The 26,354-nt window shown below is 54.0% G+C and overlaps 1 protein-coding gene across 2 annotated transcripts in view; it reads left to right on the forward strand.

Annotated features, from left to right (window-relative positions):
* Positions 1–4,520: 4,520 nt before the first annotated feature.
* The window catches only part of DPYSL3 (dihydropyrimidinase like 3), a 39,027-nt gene continuing 17,193 nt past the window's right edge, over positions 4,521–26,354 (forward strand). Inside the window, exons 1-2 of one of the 2 annotated variants that reach the window (XM_055719240.1) lie at positions 4,521–4,859; positions 25,973–26,061. In XM_055719240.1, the coding sequence (XP_055575215.1) occupies positions 4,560–4,859; positions 25,973–26,061 (389 nt within the window). In that variant the 5' untranslated portion in view covers positions 4,521–4,559. Of the gene's footprint in view, positions 4,860–18,787; positions 18,939–25,972; positions 26,062–26,354 lie in introns of those variants that run through there. The other variant, XM_055719241.1, reaches the window with a different exon arrangement.

The raw sequence follows: 26,354 nt of genomic DNA on the forward strand, positions 1-26,354 counted from the left end.
ATCTGCTGCTGCTGCGCATCATGCATCCTGCTGCTGCCCCGCATCCTTCTGCCCCCAAGCCAGCGGCCGCTGGCACCTGCCCGCCACGCACGTGCCTCTGCCACTGTCGCACTGTACGTGGTGGGAGGTGCTTCCTTTTGACAGTTTGCTACCTCATGCTTTGAAACATGGTATTTGACTTCTGTTTACCGATAGATGCTCCTGAAAATCACCTGACTAAAGAACTCCAGCTATTTACCATTGATCCTGAAATTATCCACTGCTTGATAAAATCCAGCTGTAGCATTTAGCACCGTGATTCTGCTTCACTAAAACTAAAGCGAGGGCCAGTGGATTTCACCTTGTTGGTGAGGCAAAGGAAACACAAGATCTTAACTTCCTGGTGTAATGAGCAACTTCCAGTGGCACAGGCAACATTACATGAACAAGAAGGCACAATATGGGATGTGCTTCACTTTTTTTTTAATTGTTTTCTGTTTTTATTATAGACGTTGAGAATAATGTTGCATAGAGCACCTGGGAACTGGGAACAAGCACAGCAGTTTGCCAACAGAGGATGCAGGGTTTTCCAATCAAGAAACTGCCTGCCGGCCTGACAAACAGAAAATGAATTAGCAAAATCATCAGAAAATACCCAGCGGAGAGCAACAGTGCCTCGGCAGCAGAGGCAAGTTGACCTAATATGACTTCTCTGTCAATACCTTTGGTGTTTGAATGATTCTGTTGGCAATTTAAATTCCTCTTCAAACATTTAAAAGATAACACTTAGTAAGTGGGTAGCCTCATGGAGAAAATGCTTGTGAAAATTATACTGCATGTTGTGCCTCTCACTGGTTACTCAGCAGCCTGGCCAGTTGGCATTTGGAGCCACAGTTCCCCCGCATGGGTACTGATGGGAGACCGAGCCGATGCTCTGGCAGCAGATGATGAGAACAACAAAGGAAAGCAATGCAGGCGCTGAGTGCACAGAATAAGAAAACGCCCATCCCAGACAGGGTGATTATGTCCCATCTTATTAACTAATCCTTTTGCTGAAAGGAATTTGCCTAAAGACCATTTCCAAGAAGGCTGCACGACTCCCCCCATTCATAACTAGTGCGGTTCACCCCACAACATGACAGATTTCCATTTCTGAGCCCTGCTTAATAAAAAGTTCTTACTCGACAGAGACAGTCTTGTCAGACGTAAATTAGAAGCTTGTCACTACAAAATGTAATTTCCTGTAAAATAAATGCTGTTCCCTAAATCAGAATACTGGGCTGTTTCTTTCCCTTCGAGGTGTGGCCGGCAGTGCCCATCTGGCAGGCTCAGCTCAGTGCCTGAACCGTGAGGGACAAGCACTCTTGTTTTGGGGCGGAGACGTGCATGCAGGTCCCGCGGCAGCACCCACGGCCATGAATCGAAACGCCTGCCATCTCCATCCTCGCGGGGCTCAGGCTGGACAGACAGCCTCTCCATGGCTCCTCTCCCTGATCTGTATCTCGTCTGCTTTGCACAGGCAGGCAAGAGGAGATCTTGTTTGCCAGCAGGATTTGAAGATGCATCACTCATGACCGTTTGCCTGAAAAACATTTTTGTCAACTATAGCATGTAAACATGTGATTAAAAGAAAATCAAATGTGCTTAATTACAGGGGACAGGCATTTTGTCATTGTATAATTAAAACCTTCGAATCTGACCTGAGACACACACGTACAGAAATATAAATAATGCATTCTGCTGGGCTAAAAAGCAAGGCTATTGCAGTGAACACACACGGAACCCAAACTTCAGTTTTCATTTGTGTCCTTGAATTAGAGGCCTTACAACACCTAACAAAAAGAATCTTAAAAGTGAATGGCAATTTGAGAAATAAAAGAATTTTCTTTTATACAGTGAATAACTGCCATTAAAGGCCAGATTTTAAAGTCTTGTCTTCTTAGAAGACCCCCCATACTCCTTCATTGGTGCAGATAATTTCAGTGCAACCATTTATGCAGCAAGGCGCTAGGAAAGATAAACATTAGAATCAGGATTTGAATAAATATTGCTATTAAAGTACAATGCTGAAACTTTTGCACATTTGCAGAACCAAACAAAGGCCAGGCCCCGTTCCAAGGAATTTTAATTCCCCATAAAGCTACACAACCATATGGAGAGGTCCCAACCAAAACAAGGGGTTCGCTCTGACCTCCCCATGGTCAGTGCACAAAGCCACAGGGCAGGCTGCAGCTCGCTTTTGGTCCCAAGAAAGGCTCACTCCAAGTGCCATTACTTGGCAACTAGGAGGTGGGGGCTCTGCTCGCTGTCTGTCCTGGCTGCCAGCTCTGAAATCAGCAGATCTGTAGATTTTCCCCCTTGCTAGGGGCAGAAACTCGCTGAGATGGTTTTCAGCTTCGGCTCAGAGGATCCACCCTGCAGCAGGAGAAGGATGCATTCATTCACGCTGAGGCAATCCCTTAGGAAGGTAAAGACCTGCTGGGCAGCCACGTTGTGTCCATCGATTTGGACTGTACTGGTGGTCTGGCTGCCAAGCATCCAGTTACAGAGGGAGAGCGTTTGCCAGGAGAGCAGCAGTAGAAAAGCTACAAAACAAACTTATTCTGGCTATTTGGAGGAATACTTCCTCCCACAGCCCCAGGCACTGCTGCTGCCCCTGCACCCAAAACATGGCAGCGAGCATCACACATCACAGGGGCAGCAGCACGGGGCTCTCCTGGTGCATCCCTGGCCAGGCAGCGGCAGGGCTCTGGCGCCGGCACAAAGCCCATGGTGGTGAGTTCCATGAAGCCACAAAGCTGGGGCAGCTGCATATTAAAGTTTATGTATGATCATGAGAAAACCCAGATTTAACCCTCTCTGGTCTTGCTTTAGGGAAAGCAAGGGTAGACAGTGAGCAGTGTTTTACTGTGCTGTGTGACACAATGCTGTGAAAGTAACTCATTGAAGTTTACTGACACATTATTTAGTGCATCCTCCCTTCTCCCAGCTCTTCAGACCTGGATTACAAATTCAAGGTCCCGTAGATTGTTCCACTTCAGTGGAGAAAATAGGGACCGAGTTAATGACGCTGGTACAAGTTCAGTTACAAGAGCAGGCTGCTTCCCAGAGCGTGAAAGGAAGGAAACAACCCCAGACCGTTTCCTTCCTCCTAACTCCAAGCCTGTGTCACCCCCTGCCCACAGACGGTCCCCCAGGGTAACAACCGGGACATTGGTCCCCATGACGGGGCAGGTGCCATGGGAATTTTTCGACAAGTGAGAACCACGTCTGCCCTTGAAGGACTGGCAGGGACAAAAAAAGTTGGGAAAAGTGTCACTGACCACATCACGTAACAAAAATATGTGGTGTGAGAAATCACCGGAGAGGATGTTGGGCTCAGGTACTACCCACACTCATTCTGTGTAAAGAAATGAGAACCTGGAGAAAGAATTTTAAAGTTAAAACTCCAGTTTTGGTGCTGTGTGATAGATTTCACAGGTTGCTACTCCATTACGTGGCCGATACCCACGCAGGCCAGACCCCCGGCTGTCCCTCTGTCCCCCTGTACTTCTGAACCGAAGTCACAGCGGAGCTCTTAAAGCAGCGCCTCAGCTAGTGGCCACACAGCGCTTGCTGCTGCCCGTGGGGTACAAGGCCAGGTGCTCCCCGTGTCCCCTCTGAGTCCCCACTCCCCGTGTCCCCACGGAGCCCCCAGTCCCCATCGAGTCCCCAGTCCCTGTGCTCCCCACCAAGTCCCTGATACCCACTGAGTCCCCATTGCCTGTGTCCCTGCCGAGTCCCTGCTCCCTGTGTCCCCACCAGGTCCCTGATCCCCACGGAGTCCCCATTGCCTGTGTCCCTGCTCCCTGTGTCCCCACCAGGTCCCTGATCCCCACCGAGTCCCCATTGCCTGTGTCCCTGCCGAGTCCCTGCTCCCTGTGTCCCCACCAGGTCCCTGATCCCCACCGAGTCCCCACTCCCTGTGTCCCCCGCCAAGTCTCTGATCCCTGCAGTGTCTCTGCTCCCCGTGTCCCAGCTCCCCGTGTCCCTAGAGCCCGTGTCCCCCCCGAGTCCCTGCTCCCCTGTGCCTCCACTGAGTCTCCCTTCCCCGTGTCCCCCCCAGAGTCCCCACCGTCCGCGTCCCCGTCAAAGTCCCTGCTCCCCGTGTCCCCGGCGACTCCCCGATCCCCGTCGAATCCCCGCTGCCCGTGTCCCCGTGTCCCTGCCGAGTCTGGGAGGGGGTGCTGGCACCCCGCCGCTGCAGGCGCTCGGGACCGGCGGCCCGGGGGCACCGCGCCAGCCGCCCGCGGGGGTCGGGCCGGGCCGGGCCGGGAGGCGGCTGCACGTGCCCCGCCCGCCGCCGGGGCCCCGCCGCGCGCGGCTTCGAGCCCGGGCTCCGCCACACCGGCGGCGGGAGCGGCCGCGCCGCCGCCAAGCGCGCGCCGCCACCCTGGAGCCCCGCACCGCTGCCGCAGGCGCCGCCGGGGAGCGGGCCCGCCCCATCCCGCCCCGCCGGGGAGCCCCCGCGGCTCCGCCCCGGCCCGCCCCGGCCCGTCCCGGCCCGCCCCGTCCCGGCGGCGCGGCGCGGCGCGGCGGGCATGGCGGCGGGCGGGCGGCGCGGCGGCGAGGAGCTGCCGGTGTACCTGGCGCGGCCCGGCTCGGCCGCCGTGCCCCGGCAGAAGCGCGGGGGGCTCTTCTGCAGCGTCGAGGGCGCCTTTGAGAGCAAGACCCTGGACTTCGGTGCGCTGCGCGTAGGGCAGCGCCGCGCCCCGCCGCCCGCCCGCCCCGGCCCCGACCCCGGCCCCGACCCCGAGTCCGAGTCCGAGCCGGGCCCCAGCGAGCCCCGCGCCGCCCCCGACGAGGAGCGACTCCAGGACCTGGCCCCCGCGGACGGCAGGGTAAGGGGCCGGGGCGCGGTGCGGTGCGGCGCGGCGGGGCTGGCCCGGGGCAGCCGGGCCCGGGGCGGGCCGGCGGTGGGCTCTGCGCCGGCCGCCCGCGTTCCCCGACGGGGAGGGCCGAGCTGCCGCCGGCTCGGTTTCTCGTATGAACGAATACCGCCCCCCTGCCCGCTCCCCCCCCCCCCCCCCCCCCAAAAAAAAAAAAAAAAGGGTGTGTGTGTGTGTGATTTTGGAGTTGCCAGTCCAAACAGGCAGGTCCTTATCTGCCAGTGGCACAGATCACAACTGCCAGATCAGCTGTGAGGGACAGGTGATGCCCATCCCTGGCAGTGCCCAAGGCCAGGCTGGACGGGGCTGGGGGCAACCTGGGCTGGTGGCCGGTGTCCCTGCCCGTGGCAGTGCACTAGACTGGATGGTCTTTAAGGTCCCTTCCAGCCCAAACCATTCCATGCTTCTATACCATCCCATCTATCTGGAAGTGGCATCACTGAAAGTATCATCAGGCACAAAGTTTCTCAACTTATGCCAAACTCAAGGTAATAAACAGATTCACCACCTCCGCAGCGTAGTGCCTTCTGCCAGGGGCCAAGGTGTCATGCTTTTTTGGCTCTGGTCCCATTTACACCAGCGTGAGTTTGGCAGAAGGATGATTGAATTAACAGTGCCACGTGGGTACCCGACTTGGGATTTCGGTGAGCCTGATGCTCATTTACATATGAGGCAAGTAAGGGCGTTAGGTGGCCTCTTGATCAATGAGTTCATTGGGGGCTGAAATTTTTACTAAATAGTCATCTTAAGGGCAAGGGTTTTCAAGGGTGAACAGGGCAAATTATTAAACCCCATTTTTAAAATTGGAAGCACAAATCACCGAAGTAAATAGTGAGCCTGCAGAAGTGGTGTGGCCGTCTCAGGGTTCTGCAGAAACCTCTGCTTGTGTCCGGAGCATGAACCTTGATAAACTGCAGACATTTGGGACCTGGAGGACTAAGCTCAGCAGCCGGAGCCTGGTGGGAGAGCGGCAGTGAAGGGCAGTGGCTTGGCCTGTCTGTGTTTTGGGGAAAAGCATCAGACTGTCCTTGATGTCTCTGGTCTTCTGCAGGAGCTTCTAGGTAGGCAGCGGGTTGCTTTGAGGTTTCTTCATTGCACTTTAATTTCTTCAGCCTCTGCTTTTTAGTGTCTTATTGGCATGCTATTTGGTTCCTGTTACTGAGCTTTGCTCCTTTACAGCCCTTTTTACACAGTCAGGAGCAAAACTAACGTTACTGCTATCGGTACCGACCTTGTCTGTATGGTTTGAATAGCAGCTGCAGAACTCTGACCGCTGCGTTAATTTTGTGCTGCTGCTTGTTGGAAAAGAGACAGAAACTCATGACAGCCTGCCTGTGGGTTTTACTCAGAGCTTTTCTTTATTAGCCATACCAAAAATTTGGAACAGTCTTGTTCCCTTTTAAGGTCTTAAGTAGACCCTTATCTCTGGAGTTTTGCAGCTGAGGTTTTCCTTCAACAGCTCCTCTCTTCCTGAGGATTTCTGCTCCTAGATTTCTTCCTCTGATGCCTTCCAGCTGATGAGCACCAGGAACCAAACCCTTTTTATCTGCTTGTCTTGCCTAAGAAGGTGGGAAGCTTCATGTATGTGTTCTTGTGCATATGTGGCTAGAAGGGATCGTGTGACTTGGTACTTCAGCTTTGAAGTGTAGGATGCCCCAGGATGGGAGCGTGCGCCATGTGTGCTGAGCCGTGCTGTGCCTGCCCCACCATGGAGAGTTCGCTTGTGTTGAACTCTGCACATTCAGAGCACACAAAGGCTCTTTTTGTCAAGGCAAATGGAGCTTCTTGGAATAATTTCCCAGACTTAAGAAACATTGTCATCTCCCCTTGACCAAGCAACTTATTAGGAAAGCTGAAAGTAAGAGACTTGCCTGTGCACAGGGCAGCAGAGATGTGTCTCCTAACTTTTGCAGTGAACAGTTTCTTGGAAGTACAACAGACCAACATACTTTTTTTTTTTTTTTTGCATTAATTACAGTTAAAGCACCGGCATTTCTGCAGGAAAGACAACTGCAGCATGTAACCGCCCAGTGATAACACGTGGTGTGGTACGATGTGCTGCTGTAACACGGGCCCAGGCGGGTGTTTCAGGCTCACTTTCCTTTATCACGAAGCCTGTCAGAAGGACAACAGCTGAGCTGTGGATTCGGGTGCAGAGAAGCCACAGCACGGTACAGCAAGGGGTACGGCGAAGGGCTGTTAGGTGCTGGGCCTTTGCTTCGTCAGTGGGAATTTGAGCTTTGCTGGTTAATTTGGGAGCAGTGGCTGGTCGCTGGGGCTGGAGGAGACCCTGGCCACCGAGGCTGCTGCCTGCCTGCCTGCCCCTGCGGGCAAGGTGGGCTCTCGGGGCTTGGCCACGTCCCAGTGCCCGCTCCTGGTGCAGACTTGCCCAAACAAGAGACATGCCTTTTGGGTGCTCTTTGCTGCAAGCAGGAGCCTGCTCTCCCTGGTACAAGGATCTGCTGCAGCAGGGGTTGTTGTTGCAGAACACTCAAGGTTTGGAGGAGCAGTGCTGGGGGGCCACATTCTGCTCTGGTCTAGGCTATTTGCAGAGACCTGATTTTACAAGAGCGATTTAACTTGCCGCAGGTTTCCTTCAGTAATGGCCTATGTGGACGCTACCCTTGTGAAGTTTCCTGCAGTTTTCCTTGAGAGCTGCCATGCCTTTGCCAGAGGGGATTTCAGCGCTTACTTTATTATAATGAAGTCAGAGAGCTTCTCTGGAGGTTGCAGGCAGCACCCTCTGAATTCCTGTGGTCGGGATGTTCTCCGAGGGCTAGCGGCGTACGGATGGTAGCAGAGAGCTGCACCGCCGGGCGTCTGTGGAGGCAATGTGGGTTTGAGGAGCGGGGAAGGAGTTTGTGCTCAGTGCCTGGGAGGAAGGTGAACCAGCAGCCTGTGGTAGCCGCCTCCATGTGCCTCCTCGCTGCTCAGCCGTGCCGAGACCCTGCTTTTTCCTCCGCCGGTTCAGTGTCACAGGCAGGAGCGCTCAGCTCATTACACGCTTGCTGCGTGGTTCTGCAGTGAGGTCGGCATTTCCAAGGCAACTGGCTGTGGTCCCACAAACACGGGATTGCAGCTTCACTGCAGGCTGGGGCAGCTTCTCAGCCTGGTGGCTGGGGAGGAGGATGAGGAGGCTTCCACCCTTTGCCGGAGCCAGGAGTGTGAGGGAAACTACCAGGCAGTGCAAGCAGGCGAGGGGTCCATCCCTCCAGATGACCCACCGGAGCCAGTCCGTAGCTTTCTCCTGGAGGTCGCCAGCGTCACGCGTGCCTCGTTGTGTCCAGTTGTGTGACACCACGCCGATTCAGGTGGTGATGAATCCTGGAAAGAGACACAAGGCTGCCTCAAATAGAGAATCAAGCTTGAACTAATTCGGTTCTCTCTTAGTTTTCCTTTTGACACATGTAAAATGTGCTGTGACTTCAGCATTCAGCTTTTTTTTTTCCAATTGCCAGTATTTTATAGCGGAAACACCAAGCCAGCTGCAGGCTTTTCTTACGCGTGAACTTTGCGTGATCAAAAAGCTGCCATTGTGCACTGCCTTTTAGCACAGTTTAAAGACTGGCATTTGTGAAAGGGGTCATAAAGCACTTTGATAACATTAATTCATAACCTCAGTATCACCCCATTCAGCAGAATGCTCTGGGTTTCGGTTTGGTTTTACTGTTTTTTAAGAGAAGTATTTGGAGTTACATTATTTCTGGTATTTCTACAAACAATAGGAACAAACCTAAGCCACTGAACTAGTTCCCACAATGCAAATACAACAGTGAAACCTATGTTATAATTCATGGAGTTTGATGCTAAAAAATTGAAAAAATTCCCGCACGTTTTTTGGTGTTTTTTGAGAAATCTGATGCCTGAAGCACAACAATAAGGAGTCAGTTCTTTGGCTGCTCGTGCCAGGATACAGATTGTTGCCAGCAGTTATGCAAAACGGCAGTGTTTGATAAACCACCCCTCCGTGTGAGAAGACACAGATATTAGATTTCATGGGGGTTATGCAGTAGGGTTAGTTTTCTAAAGAAATTAAGAATTCACTTAAGAGTTCCTGATTGCTGCAAAGAGGCTTTGTTTTGCCAAAACCCTCACTGTAACGTGGAAGCAGTTTGATTATCGCACTACCTCGTGGCAACAATGCTCGGTTCCCTTCTGTCCTCACTCAGCTCCAGGTGGCCAGGGCTTTGCCAGCCGGCTGGCCCTGGTGCCGTGGGTGTGCACTGGGAGCAGGGGGACACGGGCACGGCGGTACCTTGCTACCACATCCATAAGGCACCATGACGGCGCGCCGAGCTCGCGCTGCCGGGGCTTTGGAAGGATGCTGTGATTGTGATTCTGGGTGATGTGTTCTGGAAAACCTCATGCTTTTCCCAGGAAAATGTAGGTCTATCCGGTACTTTTATGCACAAAAGAAACTGGGTTTTGCAGCCAGGTGTAAACAAGATGGGTTGACTGATCGCTCAGTCCCGCATTGGTCCAGCCTGTCCTCAGCCTTCCCGAAGCAGATCTCTCTCCCCTGAAGAGGCGGGGGGCACCAGGCAGTGGGCTGGCGCGACCTGCGGGGTGAGGGTTTCTGCTGGTGCCTTGCTGCTGGGGCACAACCCTGGGGATGCACAGTGTTCGGAGGGGTTCTGTCCAGGTGGTTTAGAAGGGGCTCATGTGCAGGGCAGGGAGGCCTTTTCTGTGTCCGTGAGAGGGTTTATAACGCTCTTTATCTTTGCAAAATGATGCCCCCATAGACTCTTCCTTTAAAATAAAAAGACAGTGATATTTTTTCTCAATGTTTAACAATGAATAATAGATCCTAGCCATGGCACGTTTTATGGAAGCAATTAGGCATCACCAGGCATGCCACGAAGTAAGTCTACAAGATGCTTTAGCAATAGCCGGTCGCAGCAGGTAGGAGAGGTGATGCTTCTTTTAATACTGTATATTTTTTCTGGAGTTCTCAGAAAATGCAGCAAGACCTGCACCTGATGCTGTGTCAGGAAAGGCTTGTTTTCCTGAGTTGCTTCCAGCGTGGCTGGGATTGCCTCTCCCATGCCCGCAGACCCACAGCGGCTCGCCCAGTACTCTGGTGGGGGATGCCACAAGAAAAACACCTGCAGCAACACGTGGCTTCAGAGATGCAGCAGCTTCTCTCCTCTGAAGCGGCTCTGGGCGATGAAGCCCAGCAGGACATGAGCTGCCTCTGTCCCCACCGAGCTGCTGGCGGTGGGATGGGGCACAGAGGTGCGGGGCTGCTGGAGCCTGCGGGCCTGGCAGAGGTATGCGGAGGTGCCTTGGGAGCCTCCTGGCAGGCAGCGCTCCACCAACAAGCGTGCTTTGGGAGCCGAACTGCACGAGCCACATGGACATTTCTTGTGGTTATCACAACTTTGTGTGACTTTTGAGGTCCCTGTTTTGGGAAGGAAACACAAACAATGAAAAATTCTAAGCAGCAGCTAAACATTTTGGGATTTGCAAGGCAAGACTCCTTGCTTTCTCACTGGGAAGAGGCTTTGTTGTGCTGAAAATGCTGAGCTTTTTTCTGAACGTGATTGAAAGTGTCAAATGCAAACTTCAGTAGGTTTAAATTGAAATGAAACATTGCAGTTTGGCTGCAGCAAAATAGTAGGCTCTGTCCAAAATAATTTTTTCCTTTTCTTTTTATCTAAGATGTCAGTACCTCCAAGAGGCCAGAACAGCCCCAGCTCTGCCAGTTCACCGGGTGGGAGGAGTGTTTGTCTCCAGTCCATGCCAGGCTGCTGTTGGCAAGGTGGCCTAGGCTTCTGGGGGGCTTTTCCTAAGGCATGGCATCGTGCTGGAAGACAGGCAGCTGCCAGGGTACGGGTCTTCCAGGAGGATTCAGCAGAGTGACAGGGCTGTAGCTCAGCAGCTTTTACATGTCACTCGCCACTGCGCTGCTCTGCCCTGCGGGTGCCAGCAATCTTCTCGGGGTCCGGGCTCGCAGGGTGCTTGGGGTGCTGCCACGCTGCTTCGCCTTTGCAGAAGGGTTTTGCTCGCAGTCCTGCCTGGGCAGCCGGGGTCCCTCAGGGGCTGGGCTGGGGGCTGGCTGCCAGCGCCCTCCACACCAGGCACGTGGGTCAGGGTGGTCCAGGAGAAGCTGAAGCTGCGGTCTCACCTGTGAGGGGAGGGGACCTGGAAATAGCCTGAGTCTGTGTATACCCTGCCAGCTGGGCGGCTGGCACCAGAGCGTGAGCTTGCACATTGTCTAGGCGGATACAGCCACGTAGGAAAATTGTGTGGGTCTTAAAGGGAGGGCGTAGGAATCATTTGGTGGGAAGCTGTATGCATCTGTAATGCTGTATGCATTGAAGTGACTGTTTGGTGTCACTAGTGAGCTGGAAGGAGAAGTACAGCATGTGTGCAGGTGACAGTGGTGTTGTGGATGCCAGCTGGGGAGGGACAATCCCGATGTGGTCTTGAGGACTCAGAGATGTGAGCTGGGAATGACAAAAAGGTTCAGCTCTGAAAAGTGCAAGAGAACAGCCTTAGAGAAAGACTGTAAAATGTCGATGCCGTTGCAAGTGGCATCAAAACAAGGAGGTTTTGTGATGAGACTCAGAAAAGTGATTTCATACATGTGGCCTACCCGCCAGAGATGGTCTGGGCGAGTGCAAAGCTGGTCACTGGTGGTCAGCCCTAATCCCGAGGGAAACCATGGCGGAGACCAGCTAGAGCTGCGTTTGCTCGACCTCTTTACTTCAGGCAAAAGCTTTTGCTACACGGACTCCTTCCATCGTCACCTCTGCAAAGACGTGGAAGGCAGAGAAGGTTGATTTTTCTGCCGGGGAGCAGTTGCTATGGATGGCTGGAGGAAATGGGAGGAAGAAACAAAAAGCAAACATGCCGGCAGCCTTCCTGGAGACAGGGCTGAGAAGCTGGAAAATATAGCTGGACCTTGGCTTGTTCCGCTGGGCTGGCTCTTGGCTGTGGGTCGGATCCAGCAGCATCTTTCCCATGGCTCTGCTGGGAACAGCCGAACTCCATTTTACAGTGCATGGATTTGGATCCAGTGACGGGTGTTTCCGTTCAGCTGAGAGGGGAGAAGTGACGCTGAACAGAGAGCTCAGGCCTTTCTAGTCCTTGCTCCTAAAGGGGCGAGATTGGTACCTGTATTTCATGGGCTCAGCTGGCCCACCTGTGCTCTGAGGGGATTGAGTCATTTCAGTGGAAATCCAGATGCTCTTGTGTAGCCAAAGCTCACCCCACGGAGGGAGCCAAGTATGAAGTGGAAGCCTCCAGGCTTGGCATTAGCGTTTTGCCAGGGATGACGTTTCAGGGTGAGCGTTCTCCTCTAGCCGGGGTGCAGCAGGGAGGGATGCAGCTGCCCGCAGCGGGAGCAGGCATCTCCAGTGGGGGGGTGCTGTGCACCATGGTCCCCATTGCAGCATGCAGCGCAGCATGCAGGTACCCCACTGCCCCAGCCGGCTGCTGGTGTGGCTGCAGGTGTCGTTGTGGGGTCTGCGGGATATGTCCTAAAGAATGGGGTTGTTACCTCGTGTGGTGAGAGCCTGCATCCCCAGCCGTGCTGCCGTGGGTCAGGCCTCAAGAACACTGATGCTGGATTAAAGATCATGAGATGACAAAGCAGCCAGGCATGCTGTGCTCTCTTTGTTTGTAGCTGCCATGATTGCTGATAGCATCCTGCTTCACTGGTGCCTGTGGCTGTTACTCTGGGCTCTGGGGCAGCGCTCCAGGGAGAGCTTTAGGGCATCCCTGTACCTGTCGTGGATGCACAAGGATGTGTGCTGTGTCACAGCACTGACCCGAGATCCTTGCTGTGTGCTCGGGCACCTGCCAAGACCCTGTCCCAGCCACGGGCCAGTGGAACGGGTGGCTGGTGTGCCTGAAAATGCTTGGGTAGCTGCTGATTCGGCAGTCACCTCTAGAGAGCTGTCTGCAGGCCGCTCCGTGTCACACGCAGAGTGGGTTGCAATGGCTGTGCTTTTGCTAGGGTGAAGTGAGTTCAAATTGCACAAAAAAGCTTCGCAGAAGTTCTGTGTGTCAGTGGAGAAAGGAAGCAGCAGCTTGTGCCTTTAACATCACGGTGAAATAGCTGAACCTAATAAGAATCTTGTTCCTCAACACACACATTAAAGAAGTGAGGAGGGACCCTAATTTGGCCCAAACTTTCCCTTTGCATCAGACTGATGTATGAAGGAGTGGGGAGACAGGCAGAAGGGACTGAGGTGCCATCATTGGACGCAGCACGTGCTCTGATCCCGTGTGGGAGAAGAGCTGTGCCACCATTGCAGCTGCACTTATCATGCACGTGGCACGAGTCTGGATCTGTTCGTGGGTGGGGTTTGGGTCCATCTATGGTTTACAGCATCTGGTTTTCTCTGGGATGTAAAACAGATGATGCTTCCAGTGAGCTGAGCCAGCCCCAGCCAGGTGCCTTCAGTGTTAGAGATGTCTCTGGAGAGGGGAGCTCTCCTTAGCCTGGCGTTTTCCAGCTGGAAAGGGGTGCCTGTGTGCTCCCTGTGTCTGCTGGCCAGGGGTGTCGGACCTCCCGCAGGGGATGCAGCCAGGTCTTGATGTCCCTGGGCTTCCTTTTTTCATGTGGCTCTTTGCTGTGACAGCACAGCAGCCTGCAGCAGGTTCTCTGCTCGCAGCTGAAGGCTGGAGAGTTATTTTTGAGCATTTCTTTGGTGCCCTGGAGCACCACCCACTTGGCCAAGAGCCTCCTTCTCTTAGTGTTGCAGGGAGGACCCTGTCTGGCCTGGGGGTCTCATGTCAGTGGGGCTGGGGCTGTCAGAGGTGCAGGCAGGTGGAAGAAGGGCTGCAGGGAGGGACAGGGAGGGTGGCAGCAGCACCCTCCAGCAGCTGCACCAGCCGTGGGTTGCAGAGGGTCTGGCTCTGTGCTCTGGTGACGTGCTGCAGCAGGAGCATCCACCACAGCCCCGTGCTGCTGGCACTGGGTGGCTCTGCTGGGCTGGGGGCTGGATGGGGGAAGAACAGTTCTGACTGAGAATGAAACGCCTCTCGGGGCACCCCTCGTTTTTTCCTCCAAGCTTGGTTGTATGCTCTGCTACTTCTGCTTCTTTACTGGACCATTTGGACCCTACTTCTTCACCCAGGTGTTAAGCCCTTGAGCTCCCAAGGCAGTTTGCAGATTCAATTTTTGCCCTTCATGCACATGATCAGTAACAAAACCAGGGAATGCCTGCTGCTCTGCTGGGCTCTCGCATTTCCATCCTGCCTTTGAAGGGAGGAACCAGAGAGAGGCGAGGACCCACTGGAGCTGTGGGGTGAGGTGTCTCGCCCAGGTGCTGCTGATGCTGGCAGCGATGCCGAGCAGAGGGACAGGGGCGGTGGCAGTGCCCAGTCCTGCAGCCCCCACAGCTGGCGGCTCCCTGCCGGCCCTGGCACCAGGGGAAGGGAAGCACGTTTTGAGCCACCCAAGTCACCGGCACTTCGTTGCTCTGCAGGTTCAGGCTGTAATTGAACTAATTGGCCTTGAAGCATCAGTCACTCGTGTACACATACTAGCATATTCCATTTGACATGTTTGGTTTCAACCCGATTTATTTCTGGCAAAGAGATGAAGCTGTTTCTCCCTTGGCCAGACACCTCTGCATGCCCGCAGGGTGCAGGAGCTTGTGCCATGGGGACGAGACTTCCCAGCTGCAGTGTGGGGAACCGGTCAGTCTTTGCGGTCTAAAGCACTGACATCCCATTGTGTAAAGGAGGGGCAGCTGGGAGCCCAAGGTGGTGTGGCTGCAGTCCTGAGGCTGTGGGCATCAGGCTACCAACTGCTTTAACCACCTGAGTATGTCCGTGCCCAGTTCTCCGTGGTCTCATGGGGACAGTGCCAGGCAGCCCACAGACCTCAAGGTGTCCCCAGACCACCGGGTGGAAACTGATGTTTTGACAGGGCTGTTGTCTCGGTGTTTGCTGTGGACACACTGTGGGCTCCTGATGGCCAAGGGCAATACCTTCCAGGGACTTCTGCTTTTACAGAGCCTCTGTTATCCGCTGTGAAGCATCATCTCAGACAGGCTCTGCAAGCTGCCTCATGAGGATTTTGTGGAAGGCATCACCTTCAGTCCAAAGGAGAAAGAAGGGAATGGACCTGAAGTTGCTGTGACCTCTAATCCTTAATAAGGCTGCAGATAAATTCTGGCTTGAACCCACCCTGATGTCAGTTTGGACAGGTGATTGAAATTACGGTAATCCAGCTGGAGTGGAGGTAACACCTACCTGAAAACATTCAGTGCTGACCTGGAAGTTTAGTTTGTTTCAGGCCATACATCTGCTGATTTCCTTCCTTGTTTCCACTGCCAAAGCCCTGATGTATATTCTAGCCAGGAGAAAAACTCAGCAGTTGCTCCACTGTGGAAAAACTTGTGTCAGTGCCCACCGGCTGCCTCATACAACATAAAGAAAGTCTCCTGCTGCCTCCTGGCAGACCTTATGTGCATCCAGCACCAGCAGCTGAGTTTGATTCCTTCCCATTCATGTCTGCTCCAGAGTGGGAGTTTGCAAGGCTGCAGAGCTCCATATTGCCTCTGGGAGATGGTGTGGATGGTGGGAATGGTGTGAAAGACAGTGTAGTTGTGTTTCTCAGTAACAGAGCCAGTGGGCTCTCTTCCCAGTTTCCTCCAGCTCTGGCTCTCAAGTTGAGCATCAGAGGTTGGGAGAGCTGGAGCCAGAAGCACTGAACAGCATGGTCATCAAATGCTTGTGAGCACTCATCACTTGGAGCTGGGCTCCCCCACAGAAGTAAGGGTGACCCCATGGATCCCAGTGGGAAGGGCACAAAGGAGTGTGGAGGAAGAGCCACGGCTCTGGGTCGGTAACCACGTTCCTCCGGCCACAAGTGCAAGAAAAGCTTCTCTGAAGTTTGTGTGTGGTGGAAGTTCCTGGTGTGCTGGGTAGGAGTGCATGACCAGCCTCTTGAGACACCACATCTTGCCAGAGGTTCCACCTGGAGAGAGCGCACCAGCTGCGGTGTTTCCATCCCTCGGATTCACTCTGCTCTGAGGAAGCTCAGGTCCTGAAAGCTCCTCTGCTAGGAGAGAAGAGGGGATGGTTTTATGTCAAGAATATGTATGGGGAGGAGAAGACCCTGTGCATGGGGACAGGCTGTCCTGGCAAGTCTACTGAACATGATGACATTTGAGCCCTGATTATTCCCTGTCTGGTTATATTCACTGTACCTCAGTTGTGTCCGTCTGTAAGAGCTACTTGATCACAGTCATGGGGGGTTGGTGGGATCTGCTTTCTGCCTTTGCACTAGGGCTGGGTCAGCACAGTCCTCGTCTTTCCAACAGGTGTGTGGCCTGGCTGCTGAGCACTGGTGGGCCACGGTCAGAGCTGGGTTTGTTTCAGTGACGAAGTCCTTGCAACAGCACGTGCTTTCTATTCGATGTTCACACCACTGGTGTTCCTCACCATGTTCCTGTCACCCATCGTGGCTGCCCACAAACATGTAGTGCCATGTTATCCCTGTAGGTGTTTCTGAGGAGGTTATGAGCTGTAAGAGTATTGCCATTTTAAAATAAGTTTCAAATTGACCAGCTTTCTTACTGAGGATGTTTCGAAGCATGCAAGTAACAACTTTCGGACTGCACTTGGAAGAGGTCCTATGGAAAAAAATACAATCTTTCTCCATTCTGAATGTTTTGGGCCCAGGGCAACATGTTTTACTCTGTTTGTGCGAGTGTCACATAGCAACCAGAAGGAAAGCGCATCCCTTCAAAAGAGGGGTCTGAAGTCACCGTGGCTGGCCAGCATCCAGGGGGTTGATGCAAGCTCAGTGCTTGAAAGTGTCTTAAGTGCTCAAGTCAGCAGAATCTGTGTGTGTAGTCTTTTATCTATTATTAACTGCTACTCTTTCTGTTACTGGCTCCAGACAAAGTAACATGGTACCACACAGCACAGGGATACTCTTAAACTTTCTGGAAAATGGGTGAGTGAAGTTTCAGGAGATTTGGAGATGGGGATAGAGGGTGTTTCTCATGTCCCAGCTCCACTCAGTCTAATTTCAGTAGAGACCAGGACCTGTTCTTGAAGCATTGCAGCATCATGGCAAGAACAGTATGCTCTGCTACCTTACCTCCTCCTGGCACGCTCCTTGGTTGCAGGGGCTCTGGCGCAGCACTGCTTCCCCATTCCCTTCCCGGCGCTTGCAGACACCTCCTTGCCCACGGGTCCACCCAGGAGTGGGAAGGCTTTCAGCCCGGGTCTTGCCGACTGCTGGTGTGCAGCAGCTCACAGGCAGCACGGAATGGAGGCCGGAGGCAGTGGTCCAGCTGGGCCAAGCAGCCCATGCAATTTTGCAGATACCCTCGTTGTGCTGGCAGTAATGAGTAGGTTACAGAGAAGCTGATGACTTTCACTTTAAGCTGGTGAATGCCTTTTGGGTTTAGAATAAATATGTATCCAGTAAACTTTCTAAGAGCTTCATCGGAAGCACACACAGAATAACAAACTTGGTGAGTAATAAAAGCTGTGGGCTGGGTTTCTGAGCCAGTAGAGACATCAAAGCTTCTGGTAAGGGAGAGCTGCCATAACAATCGATGTACTTAAACCCTTCAGCAAGGAGAACGTATGATTAATGCTGTTGAGCGTGACCCTCCCCTGAACCCCGGCAGCAGAGCTGGCACTCCAGACAGTCCACACTGGAATCACCCACCTCTCTGGCGCTTGTGGCAGTTGGAGCTGGCTGCAGTGCCAGGGGTCGTGCCGTGAGGATTCCTTTGCCCAGGCACGCGCTGGGGAGCAGGGTGCTCTTTGAGGTCCCGCAGCCCTTGCAAACCATAGTTAGGTTCTAATTTGGAAGGTGAACTTAAGGGAGGGCTGGGTCAGGCAGCTTGTTTTTCCAGCAGGAGCTAGAAATGGGATTTACAGCAATGTACACCTGTGCCAGGTGTAGCTGTGGGATGTGGCTGGCAGATGGCACACCATTAGCAGCAGGATCTGTAGAAGGATCTTGCTGATGGTGTTCAGAGCTCTGCATGTGAGAGGAGGCGCAGCTGGCCTGGGAGAGCAAGCAGGATTCAGGCCCGGCCGTGACTGTGCGGGACCTGCCGGCAGCATCGGACCGCGTCAGACAGGAGAGGGCAGGCGAGTTCTTCCCATCCCAGACTCGGGCTGGGTGGTCTGGCCGGCTGGCGGGGGGGGGGTCCCAGGCCAGCATCGTCCGGCTTGGCACACGCGGATACTTGTAACCAATTCCACAGTTCAAACCTTCCTACCAAGATCACCGCTGAGGGGATACAGGAGACCTCAGTACTGCTGACGCGCACAGTGTTTACAAAGGATGCAAGAATCCCGGAGTCAGACCTCCAGTGCATTTTACTATTTTTTAAATGTTTCCAATTCGTGTGCCTGTGAAAGAAAGCTTAGGGTGATGCAGATGCACTCCAGCAGTACCCAATAATCCATTCTTCTTGAAATTTCTTTCACTTTTACTTACGTGCCGGCTGTGCAATGGGCGAAGTTGGATGTGTGGCACTGGGTGCCGGTGCCCAGCACCTGAGGTGCAGAGGGTGGCAAGCCCCGGTCAGTGCGCGGGGAGTTTTCTGTGGGGCAGTGCACAGTGCCAGTGCACTGAGAGCGGTACCCAGAGCCCAGTACAGGGAGCACAGTACCCGGTACTGGCTGCACTGGGAGCAGTGCCTACAGCCTGGTATGTGGTACCGGCTGCACTGGGGTACCTGGAGCCCAGTACCCAGTACTGGCTGTAGTGGGAGCAATAGTTGGAATCTGGTACCAGCTGCACTGGGAGCGGTGCCCAGTAACCAATACTTGGTACTATCTGCACTGGGAGCAGTACCCGGTGGCCGGTACCGGCTGCGCCGTGGCGGGCGCCCCCTGGCGGCCGCGGAGGGCGTGGGCGGGGCGGGGCGGGGCGGGGCGGGCGGGGGCCCCGGTGGCGGCTGGCACGGCGTGCGGCGGGCGCGGGCTCGCCTTTGTGCGGAGCGGGCGCGGAGGCCAGCGCAGGCGGCGGCGAGGCGGGCCGGGCCGGGACGCGCCATGTCGTACCAGGGCAAGAAGAACATCCCGCGCATCACGGTGGGTGCCGTGGGGGGGGGGGGACGCTGCCGGTGCGCAGCGCCCCGCGGGGCCGCCGGGGAGCACGGGGCGGGTGGGGGGTGCGGCTGCGAGGCGGCCCGGCCCGGGGCGGCGGCGGCGGCGCGCAGACGAAGAACCGCGGCCCGTCCCGCCGCCCGCACAGGTGCCCCGGCCCCGCCGGTGAGCCCGGGCTGGGCGGAGCCGTGCCCCGGTGTCCGGCGGTACCCGCTGCCCGTCCCCCAGGGGAGAGCGGCGGCAGCCTCCCGCGGAGCCCGGCGAGCCCAGCACGGGCGGGCGCCCCTCCGAGCGGGGCCGGCGGCGGGGAGCGGGCGGCCGTTCCCGGGGCGCGGCGGGGCCGGGGCGGTGCGGTGCGGGCTGCCCGGCCGGCCCGCAGGGCGTTCCCCGCGCTCGGTGCCGCCCGCCGCATCCCCAGCTGCGCCCCGGTGTCGCCGCATCAGGTGCAGCGGGCCCTGGCTGGCGCGGTAGCGCAGGGACCACACCTACCGCCGGCACGGCTCGGCACGGCTGGGAGAAGAAAGGCGCTGGCTCACACGGTCTGTGTGGCGGTGCGGAGCCTCGGGGTCCCCGCGGTGCCTGGCGGCGCTGACCCGGCTGCCGTGCTCTGGTCCAGCTTGTCCCTTCCTCCGCGGGGCGGCTGTTCGCCCCGGCCCCCCTAGGGCAGCCTCACGGGGCTCTCTTCGGGGAGGGCAGGCGGGGCTTTCATCTTGTAGGTGGCTTTTTGCTGGCTTCGCATAGCTCCTGATTTTCCTCCTGAGGACAGATTTGGCACCTTGAAGATAAAGGGAAAACAAAGCACTTGAGTTCCGTTACTCCTTTTAATCTACAGATGTGAACAATGTGCTCCCAAAGAAGTGCAAAGATCATTACCACTGTAAAAAGAAATCCCTTTGTCAATCCAGATTGAATTCCTTTCTTAAGCAATATTACCGCTTCACACATGTTGTCTTTTCTGTATCCTTAGACCACCATGCTGACAACAGTACTGCTGCAGGTAGGAGTTCTCCCATTCTCTGGGGCCTTTTCTGCAAGGACCTTTATGATACGCTTTAACAATATGCAGGGCTTGTTCCTGCTCTTCTGGGATCTGGCAGGAGCTTTCTCACCTCAGTGGTAACAGAATCTCACCAGTTGCTTTATTTCTCCATGTTAAATCCTTTCCTCAGCCTGCTGAGGCTGCAGGTGCTGTGGACGCACGGTGTCTGTGTAGCTGATGTTACAGGTAGCTTTCTCCTCTGACTTCTGCAGCTTGGTGGCAGCCCTCCGGGACTCACTTGCCCTGTTCTGCAGCGTTATCGTGTCCTGGTTGGGGTGGAGGAGATTGCTCTGGAATTCTGGTCAAATGACCCGTATGTCCCGAACCCATGCTTTGAGGCTCAAGGGAAGCAACAAAGTGAAGTCAGGTGTTGGGTGGTCTTCTCTGGTTCAAAGGAATGGCAGAAAGAAAATCAGCAACGGTGTCTCCTGTAGAACAAAGCCTCTCCTGTCCCTTTCTGCAGATTGTTTTATTTGTTTATTACTTCTTCCTAGATTTCCACCCGGGAATCTGTTCTTGCATGTCCAGACACATAGCAGCTTCTGGGCACGGCAGATTGTCAGCTAAGCTCTGCTTGTTAACAGAGAGATTTTGGGGACTGTGTTGTGCCATTAGAACATAAGACATCTCAGAGACCTTGGAAGCATCTAAAGCATCACATCTGGGGAGCATGACAGTACACAGAGAATTACAGGAGCCACCTTATGCTGGCAGGTGACTCGCCTATAGATCGCAAAGCTGATAGCGCTGAAGCAGTGACTGAGCCGCATAGCATATGAAGGGAGTAGTGCCTTCCTCACTTCTGTCACCCAAGCAATAAGCAGGTTTGGCTTCTGTGTGGGAGTTAGGTAATTTGAGTATTTTTACTTCCTGACAGCTATTGTCTGAACTATCTAGTGATTTTTCTGGAGATGTGCAAACACTCCTTCCTGTTGTACACAACAGTGCTGCAGTCAGAATTCATAGTTAGTTTCTGATAATAACGTGAAAAACCACAATTTGCCTGTTGTATCTGTTTGCAGCAATTTCTGGTATTTTCTAGCACAGCCATTTTAGTGGAGAAGCCAGGAGCATGAGTGAGGGGTGCATGTGTTTGTGCAAGATAAATTGCTGGGGTAAATATTCCCAAACTAAATTGTAAAAGCCTAGTCAAAAGCTACGTGTGACAGGCAGGACTTCTTGAAGGAAGATCAGGACGTGGGCATACTTGTTGGTTGTGATGTGGAGAAAACATGGGGAAGAGGTTAACTGAGTCTTTTGGCTTTCTCTGTGATTGCTTCATCAGCTTGATATGTAAGTGTTGTTCTTCACTGTGGCTTAGGTTGTGCATAGTGCATCAGAGACCAGTAAACGTAGTATTACTTTCCAGATGTGTGCTGATGCTGGGATGCCCACCTCAGGAGAGTAGTAATTTCAAACCTTGTGTGTCTATTGAGAGACTTTTTGTTAGTTCCTTTTCCTTGATTGTTTGGAGATACAATCAAAATACTTCTGCTGTCCACAGTATGTTTTCCTACCCCTGCGGAAAGAAAGGTGGAAGACTGAAGTGGTGAAATGCCTTGCCCTGGTTTCACAAAGTAGCTGTTAACAGAGCTGTCAGTTGAATCAAAATTGCCCAGTCTTTGTGTTTTGGTTGCAGAAACCTTCCCTACCCCAGGTAGACTGGAGTTACCATATTTTTTCTTGGTGTAAGCCATGCCTGTCCTGTTCAACCGCCCTGTCAGAGCCCACAAGCACCATCTCTGTGATGTCTCTGGCATCTCTAAAGACAATGAGGTCTGCACGGGGACGGCTAGTATGTTGTATGAGGTGCAAGCAGGGAGAAAAGCCTCAGTTACTGACTAGACAGATTTTGGTAAACTGGCAGCAATCAGTATGGCGTTTGTGACCATGCCCACAGACTGGGGGGGTCACTGGGTGTAGCTGGCAGCTGGCTGGCTGTCCCTGTGATTCCACCCAGGGGTTTTTCCATGCTGTCATGTGGTACATGAGTAAGGAGACATCCAGCTACTGGTGAAACACCGTTGCAATTAGTGTATCTTTTACAAGGGAAAGGGCGATAAAGCCGTACACCTGCTTCCATGCTACACTAATTATGCCCTTGGGCTTTGCAAACAAGGTGAGCACTATTCTTGGCTGGATTCAGCAGCCTTCTGGAAGCTGCTGCCTCCCTTCTGTAGTGTCACGCTGAGAAATGTTAAGAGACCCCCCGATATCTTGGGATCTCAAATGACCAGGTGATGCTTAAGAGCATCAGGAGCAGAGTGTGGGCATGAGGGAATGGGTAATGGTTTTGAAAGCTTAATCCCAAATGCCAATGGGCAGAGAGACGGGGAGTGTTGGGCAGAAAGGCTTCCCAGCAGGGCAGGGGTGTCGGGGCTGGCGCTGATCCCACCAGGTTTTGGCAGAGCTGTTCTGGGGAGAGGCTGCAAGGCTTGGCCTTGTGGGACAGCACCTGTGCCTGTAGAAATGAATGCTCATGAAGGGTACCACACTGGTGACTAATGGGCTGTCCCTGGCTGTGTGGAGACTTGAGCCACAGTCAGTGGAGGAGACCCACCCGGCATGTCCGACGGGTCAGTGCCAGCGGTCAGGTGCAGTCGCGTGGCACCTTTTGCTCATGCTGCTGCTTTGGCATGCCGGACCCTTTGCACAGAGGCTGGTCCCCACGTGCTGTGTGCAGGCAGAGGCGGCTGGGCATGCCCCCCCGCCCCCCCCATCCCCGCCATGCTTCTGCCAGCCGGCAAGCAAGGTGCTCCCTGCGCAGGGTGCAGGAGGGCTTTTCCATCTGCTGACAATGGCTGATAACAGCCCAACACTGCCTGGCGGGGAGACATGGTGGGTGTGGAGACGCACAAATGAGCCCTGGCAGGGGAAACAGTGCATTTACTGTAATCTGAGGCTGCTCTGGCGGTGTGTGCTGCAGAAGCCTGTCTATTAAGTTCCACTTGTTTCCTCCTAACTGCTTCATCCTCTTCCTTTCTTGCTCCCCTGCCTCTTGGCATCTGGGTGCCCTCCTGAATGGTGCCAGAGCCTGTAGCTGTGGTGTCACTTGGATTTTACTCATTTTATTTAATTATATTTTTTCCTCACAGCTGGTGGGTAGGCACTGATGCCGCCCTGCTCTCCGTGGGTGCGGGGGGTGTCTGGCAGTGCCCAATCCCCTGAAGGAACGCCTTGTTTGTGCCCCAGCCATTAAGGACCTCACCGTTCTGTGTACTAACAGAGTTAGCACTGAGCAGCCCTTCACATCTGCCACAGAATGACCATTTGTGTTTGTGGGCAGGCATATTTTCTGAGTTCATATTAACAGTTTATTCAGTAATGGTCAAGTGCTGTGGTCTCCTGCCCCCGCGCTGCCTGCGCCTGTCTCCCTTCTCTTTGTCTTGTCCCATGCGCAGGGAGAAGAGGCCAGCATCAGTATTTGCTGTTGCTTCTGCACTCTAGTGAGAACGAGCTCCAGGGCCTTTGGGAAAGCAAGTTGGGCAGGTTTAAAGGACAAGGCAAAAAAAAGTGGAAGCCCAGTTGTGTTACTGGACCTGGGCAGGTAGGCTCCCATTTTTTTTCTCACTATGTAGGCTAGGTAAAGCCAAGGAGGATCTGCCAGGGCATAGGGGTTATGTGGGAGAAACTGTATGTACAGTTGACTGAAATACAAAACAATGAGTCCTTCTCTGTGTTTTGACTGTGACCCTGATTCTTGTGTGGCTGATACCTGATACTGTTGCTTGGTAGTTTCTACCTATGTTTCTTGTGCTGTTACTTAAATATTCATCATTTGCATGCATGGGAGTCATGGCTCAGCTGCTTGTCCCCTGTCACTGACTGGCTATAAGCAGGCTGGGTCACGCTTTGCTCTTTTAGGGATTTCTGAACTTAAAATTACAGTATTGTTAGTGAATCGACAATTGGATTGACACAAAAGGAAGGACGAGTATCCTGTGCTGGGGAAGGAGAATCAGTGGCTCATCAATAGCATTTGTTTGTGCTTGGGGTCCTTAGCCCCAAAGCTGAGCATCACCTGCAGATGATGGGCAGAGATGCAGCGCAGGCTGAGATCTAGCTGCCTGGGACTCCTGTGCCAACATGTACCCAGCTGTCCTCCTGCCTCGGCTGTACTTGAGGCAAAGAGCTGCAGGTGAGAGGTGGTGATGGTCCCCCAGGTCGCTAGTTGAGGCCGGTATCATCATGTGCTGCTTGTGATCTGTTAAAGCTAGCTGTTTAAGGGAGCTGCGCAGGGAGGTCTGTGACCAGCAACATGCCCTTGCTTCCAGACCCCCGCTTAGCCCGCACAGTTCTGCTAGACCTCTGGGGGAGAAGGGGAGCTGACCCCAGGTCTGCTCGTCGGGGAGGATGGTGGATCGGATGGGAACACAGGAACAATCCGGACGTGCGCTTTTCTTGGTGAGGGGCGAGGCTCCTGATCAGTGTTACGCTGTGCTGAGTGGGGGTGGGGGGTGGGGGTAAGTCCTGCTTGCTGGGACTTGGGGTGCTGCTCATCGATGGGTGCAGCTGTGGGCAGGCACCTGCCTGGGAAGCGAGGGGAGACCGTGGCTCTTCCCCCTATGCCAGCACTGAGCTGCTGCTGGGCTGAGCGCACCGTGCGTTCTGATCCTTTCCCCACCCAGTTTCTTTGTCTCGACTGTGTGGATGAGATTGCTGTAAAAACGCTCACGGTCTCCCCTCGCTTTGGCTGCTGCAAGCTGCAGGGATGTGGGGGGATTCTCCTGCATCCTTCTGTTGCCAGGGAGGAAACTGCAAATTACCACCACTGTGGTGATACTGCTAGAAATCACCCCAGGGGCAGCGGATGAAGAACAAACCCAGTTCTCTGTAGGGGAATTAATTGTGCAAGAGGTTCACAGAACGAGGCTGGCGTGTGAGCCCTGCTCGAAGGCTCTGGTCAGCCACGGTCCAGGCTCGGACTGTGGAACAGGTTGTATTCACCTGTCAAAACCTGGGCTGTGGGCACCAGGGGGGAGCAGAGGGGGAAGGTAAGGGGAGCTTAGAGCTGGAGGGTCGTTGGAGATGTTTTAAGCAGTCAGGAAGTGCATATTCTCTGGAACAGCATGATTGGCTTATGTCACCTGAATTCATGGTAGCCATGTGTGAGATCAGGCTGTTTGCCCCTGCCCTGCCTGCAGCTAGTGTTCAGATTTGTGCAGGTGGAGGTAGAAGAGCAGGACCTCAGCCTTCCCAGCTCCTCAGGACAGGGTCTGTTCCCCACAGGACAGGGTCCGTTCTCTCCCATCAGCATACGCTGGGGTGCCCAGGTCCAAAAGCATGTGTACAGGAAGGGTGTAAGAGCCGGTGTGGTCTGGGCGCTTCCCCACCATCCAGCTGCGCTCCTTCAGAGAAGGCTGCTGGCCACTTTAGGTCAGTAGAAAGGACAACAGAGGAGGTGGTAAATGATGAGTCGGAAATGCAGTTTAATGTCTTCTGGGTCTTGTGTAGCCCTGTGACGTTTCTGAAACGCCTCAGGACTACCCTGAGCATTGCAGAGGCGGGATGGATTCCAACAGCAGATGCATTGTCTTCAGGGCTGCCTGTCCTGTTAGTGGTCTTTGTGAGGTGATAACAGATTAGAGAGATACACATTCTCGTCTTTAATGCAACTTATTTTGTGTGGTATTTGGATAGGATTTAAGGACACGCCCCTAGTGACAAACTTGCTGTAAATAGTGGTGCTTCGCTTGTGCTGCCTGCAGCGACCGGGGGAGCACTATCACCTTCACCTGCGGCTCTTTGTCTCAGGTGAACAGGCAGCACCTGTTCCACTCAGACACAGCCCTAGGAGTGTGGGGGTTTTTCAGTCCTTGCTCTTGCCCTGTCGTTTCAAGTGTCGGTACAGATGTGAGCTTTCCACAGTGTTGGCTGTTGGGTGAGCTGACTGATCAGCATCCAAGAAGGGCACTGTCCTGGCCGCTGAGAAGTGCCTGTATTGCCTGCTCCTGACAGCTGCTTGTTCTTTCCTTCGCAGAGTGATCGTCTCCTTATTAAAGGAGGGAGAATAGTCAATGATGACCAGTCATTCTATGCTGACATCTACGTGGAGGATGGCCTCATAAAGTAAGTATGGGGCTTCTGTTATCTCCATCTCCCCTTGAATCAGCTTCAAGTTGGGTGGTTATTGGTTTTTTGTGGATGTGGTCTGTACCCAAGTTGCTAGCCAGTAAAACTTGATAGCCTGCTCTGGTTAGCGGCTCAGCTCTCTGCAGTGTGTGTGAGCACATACATGATTGCCTGACATGTTTACTCAGTCAGTCCAGTGACTGAATTGCAGTCAGACTGGTGACTTCGTGATCCAGCATCCATTGTACAACAAAGATGTATTTAATTGCACCAGGAACAAGATTTATCTT

Source organism: Falco cherrug, chromosome 8 (assembly GCF_023634085.1).
Source record: "Falco cherrug isolate bFalChe1 chromosome 8, bFalChe1.pri, whole genome shotgun sequence".
Classification (NCBI taxonomy): domain Eukaryota; kingdom Metazoa; phylum Chordata; class Aves; order Falconiformes; family Falconidae; genus Falco; species Falco cherrug.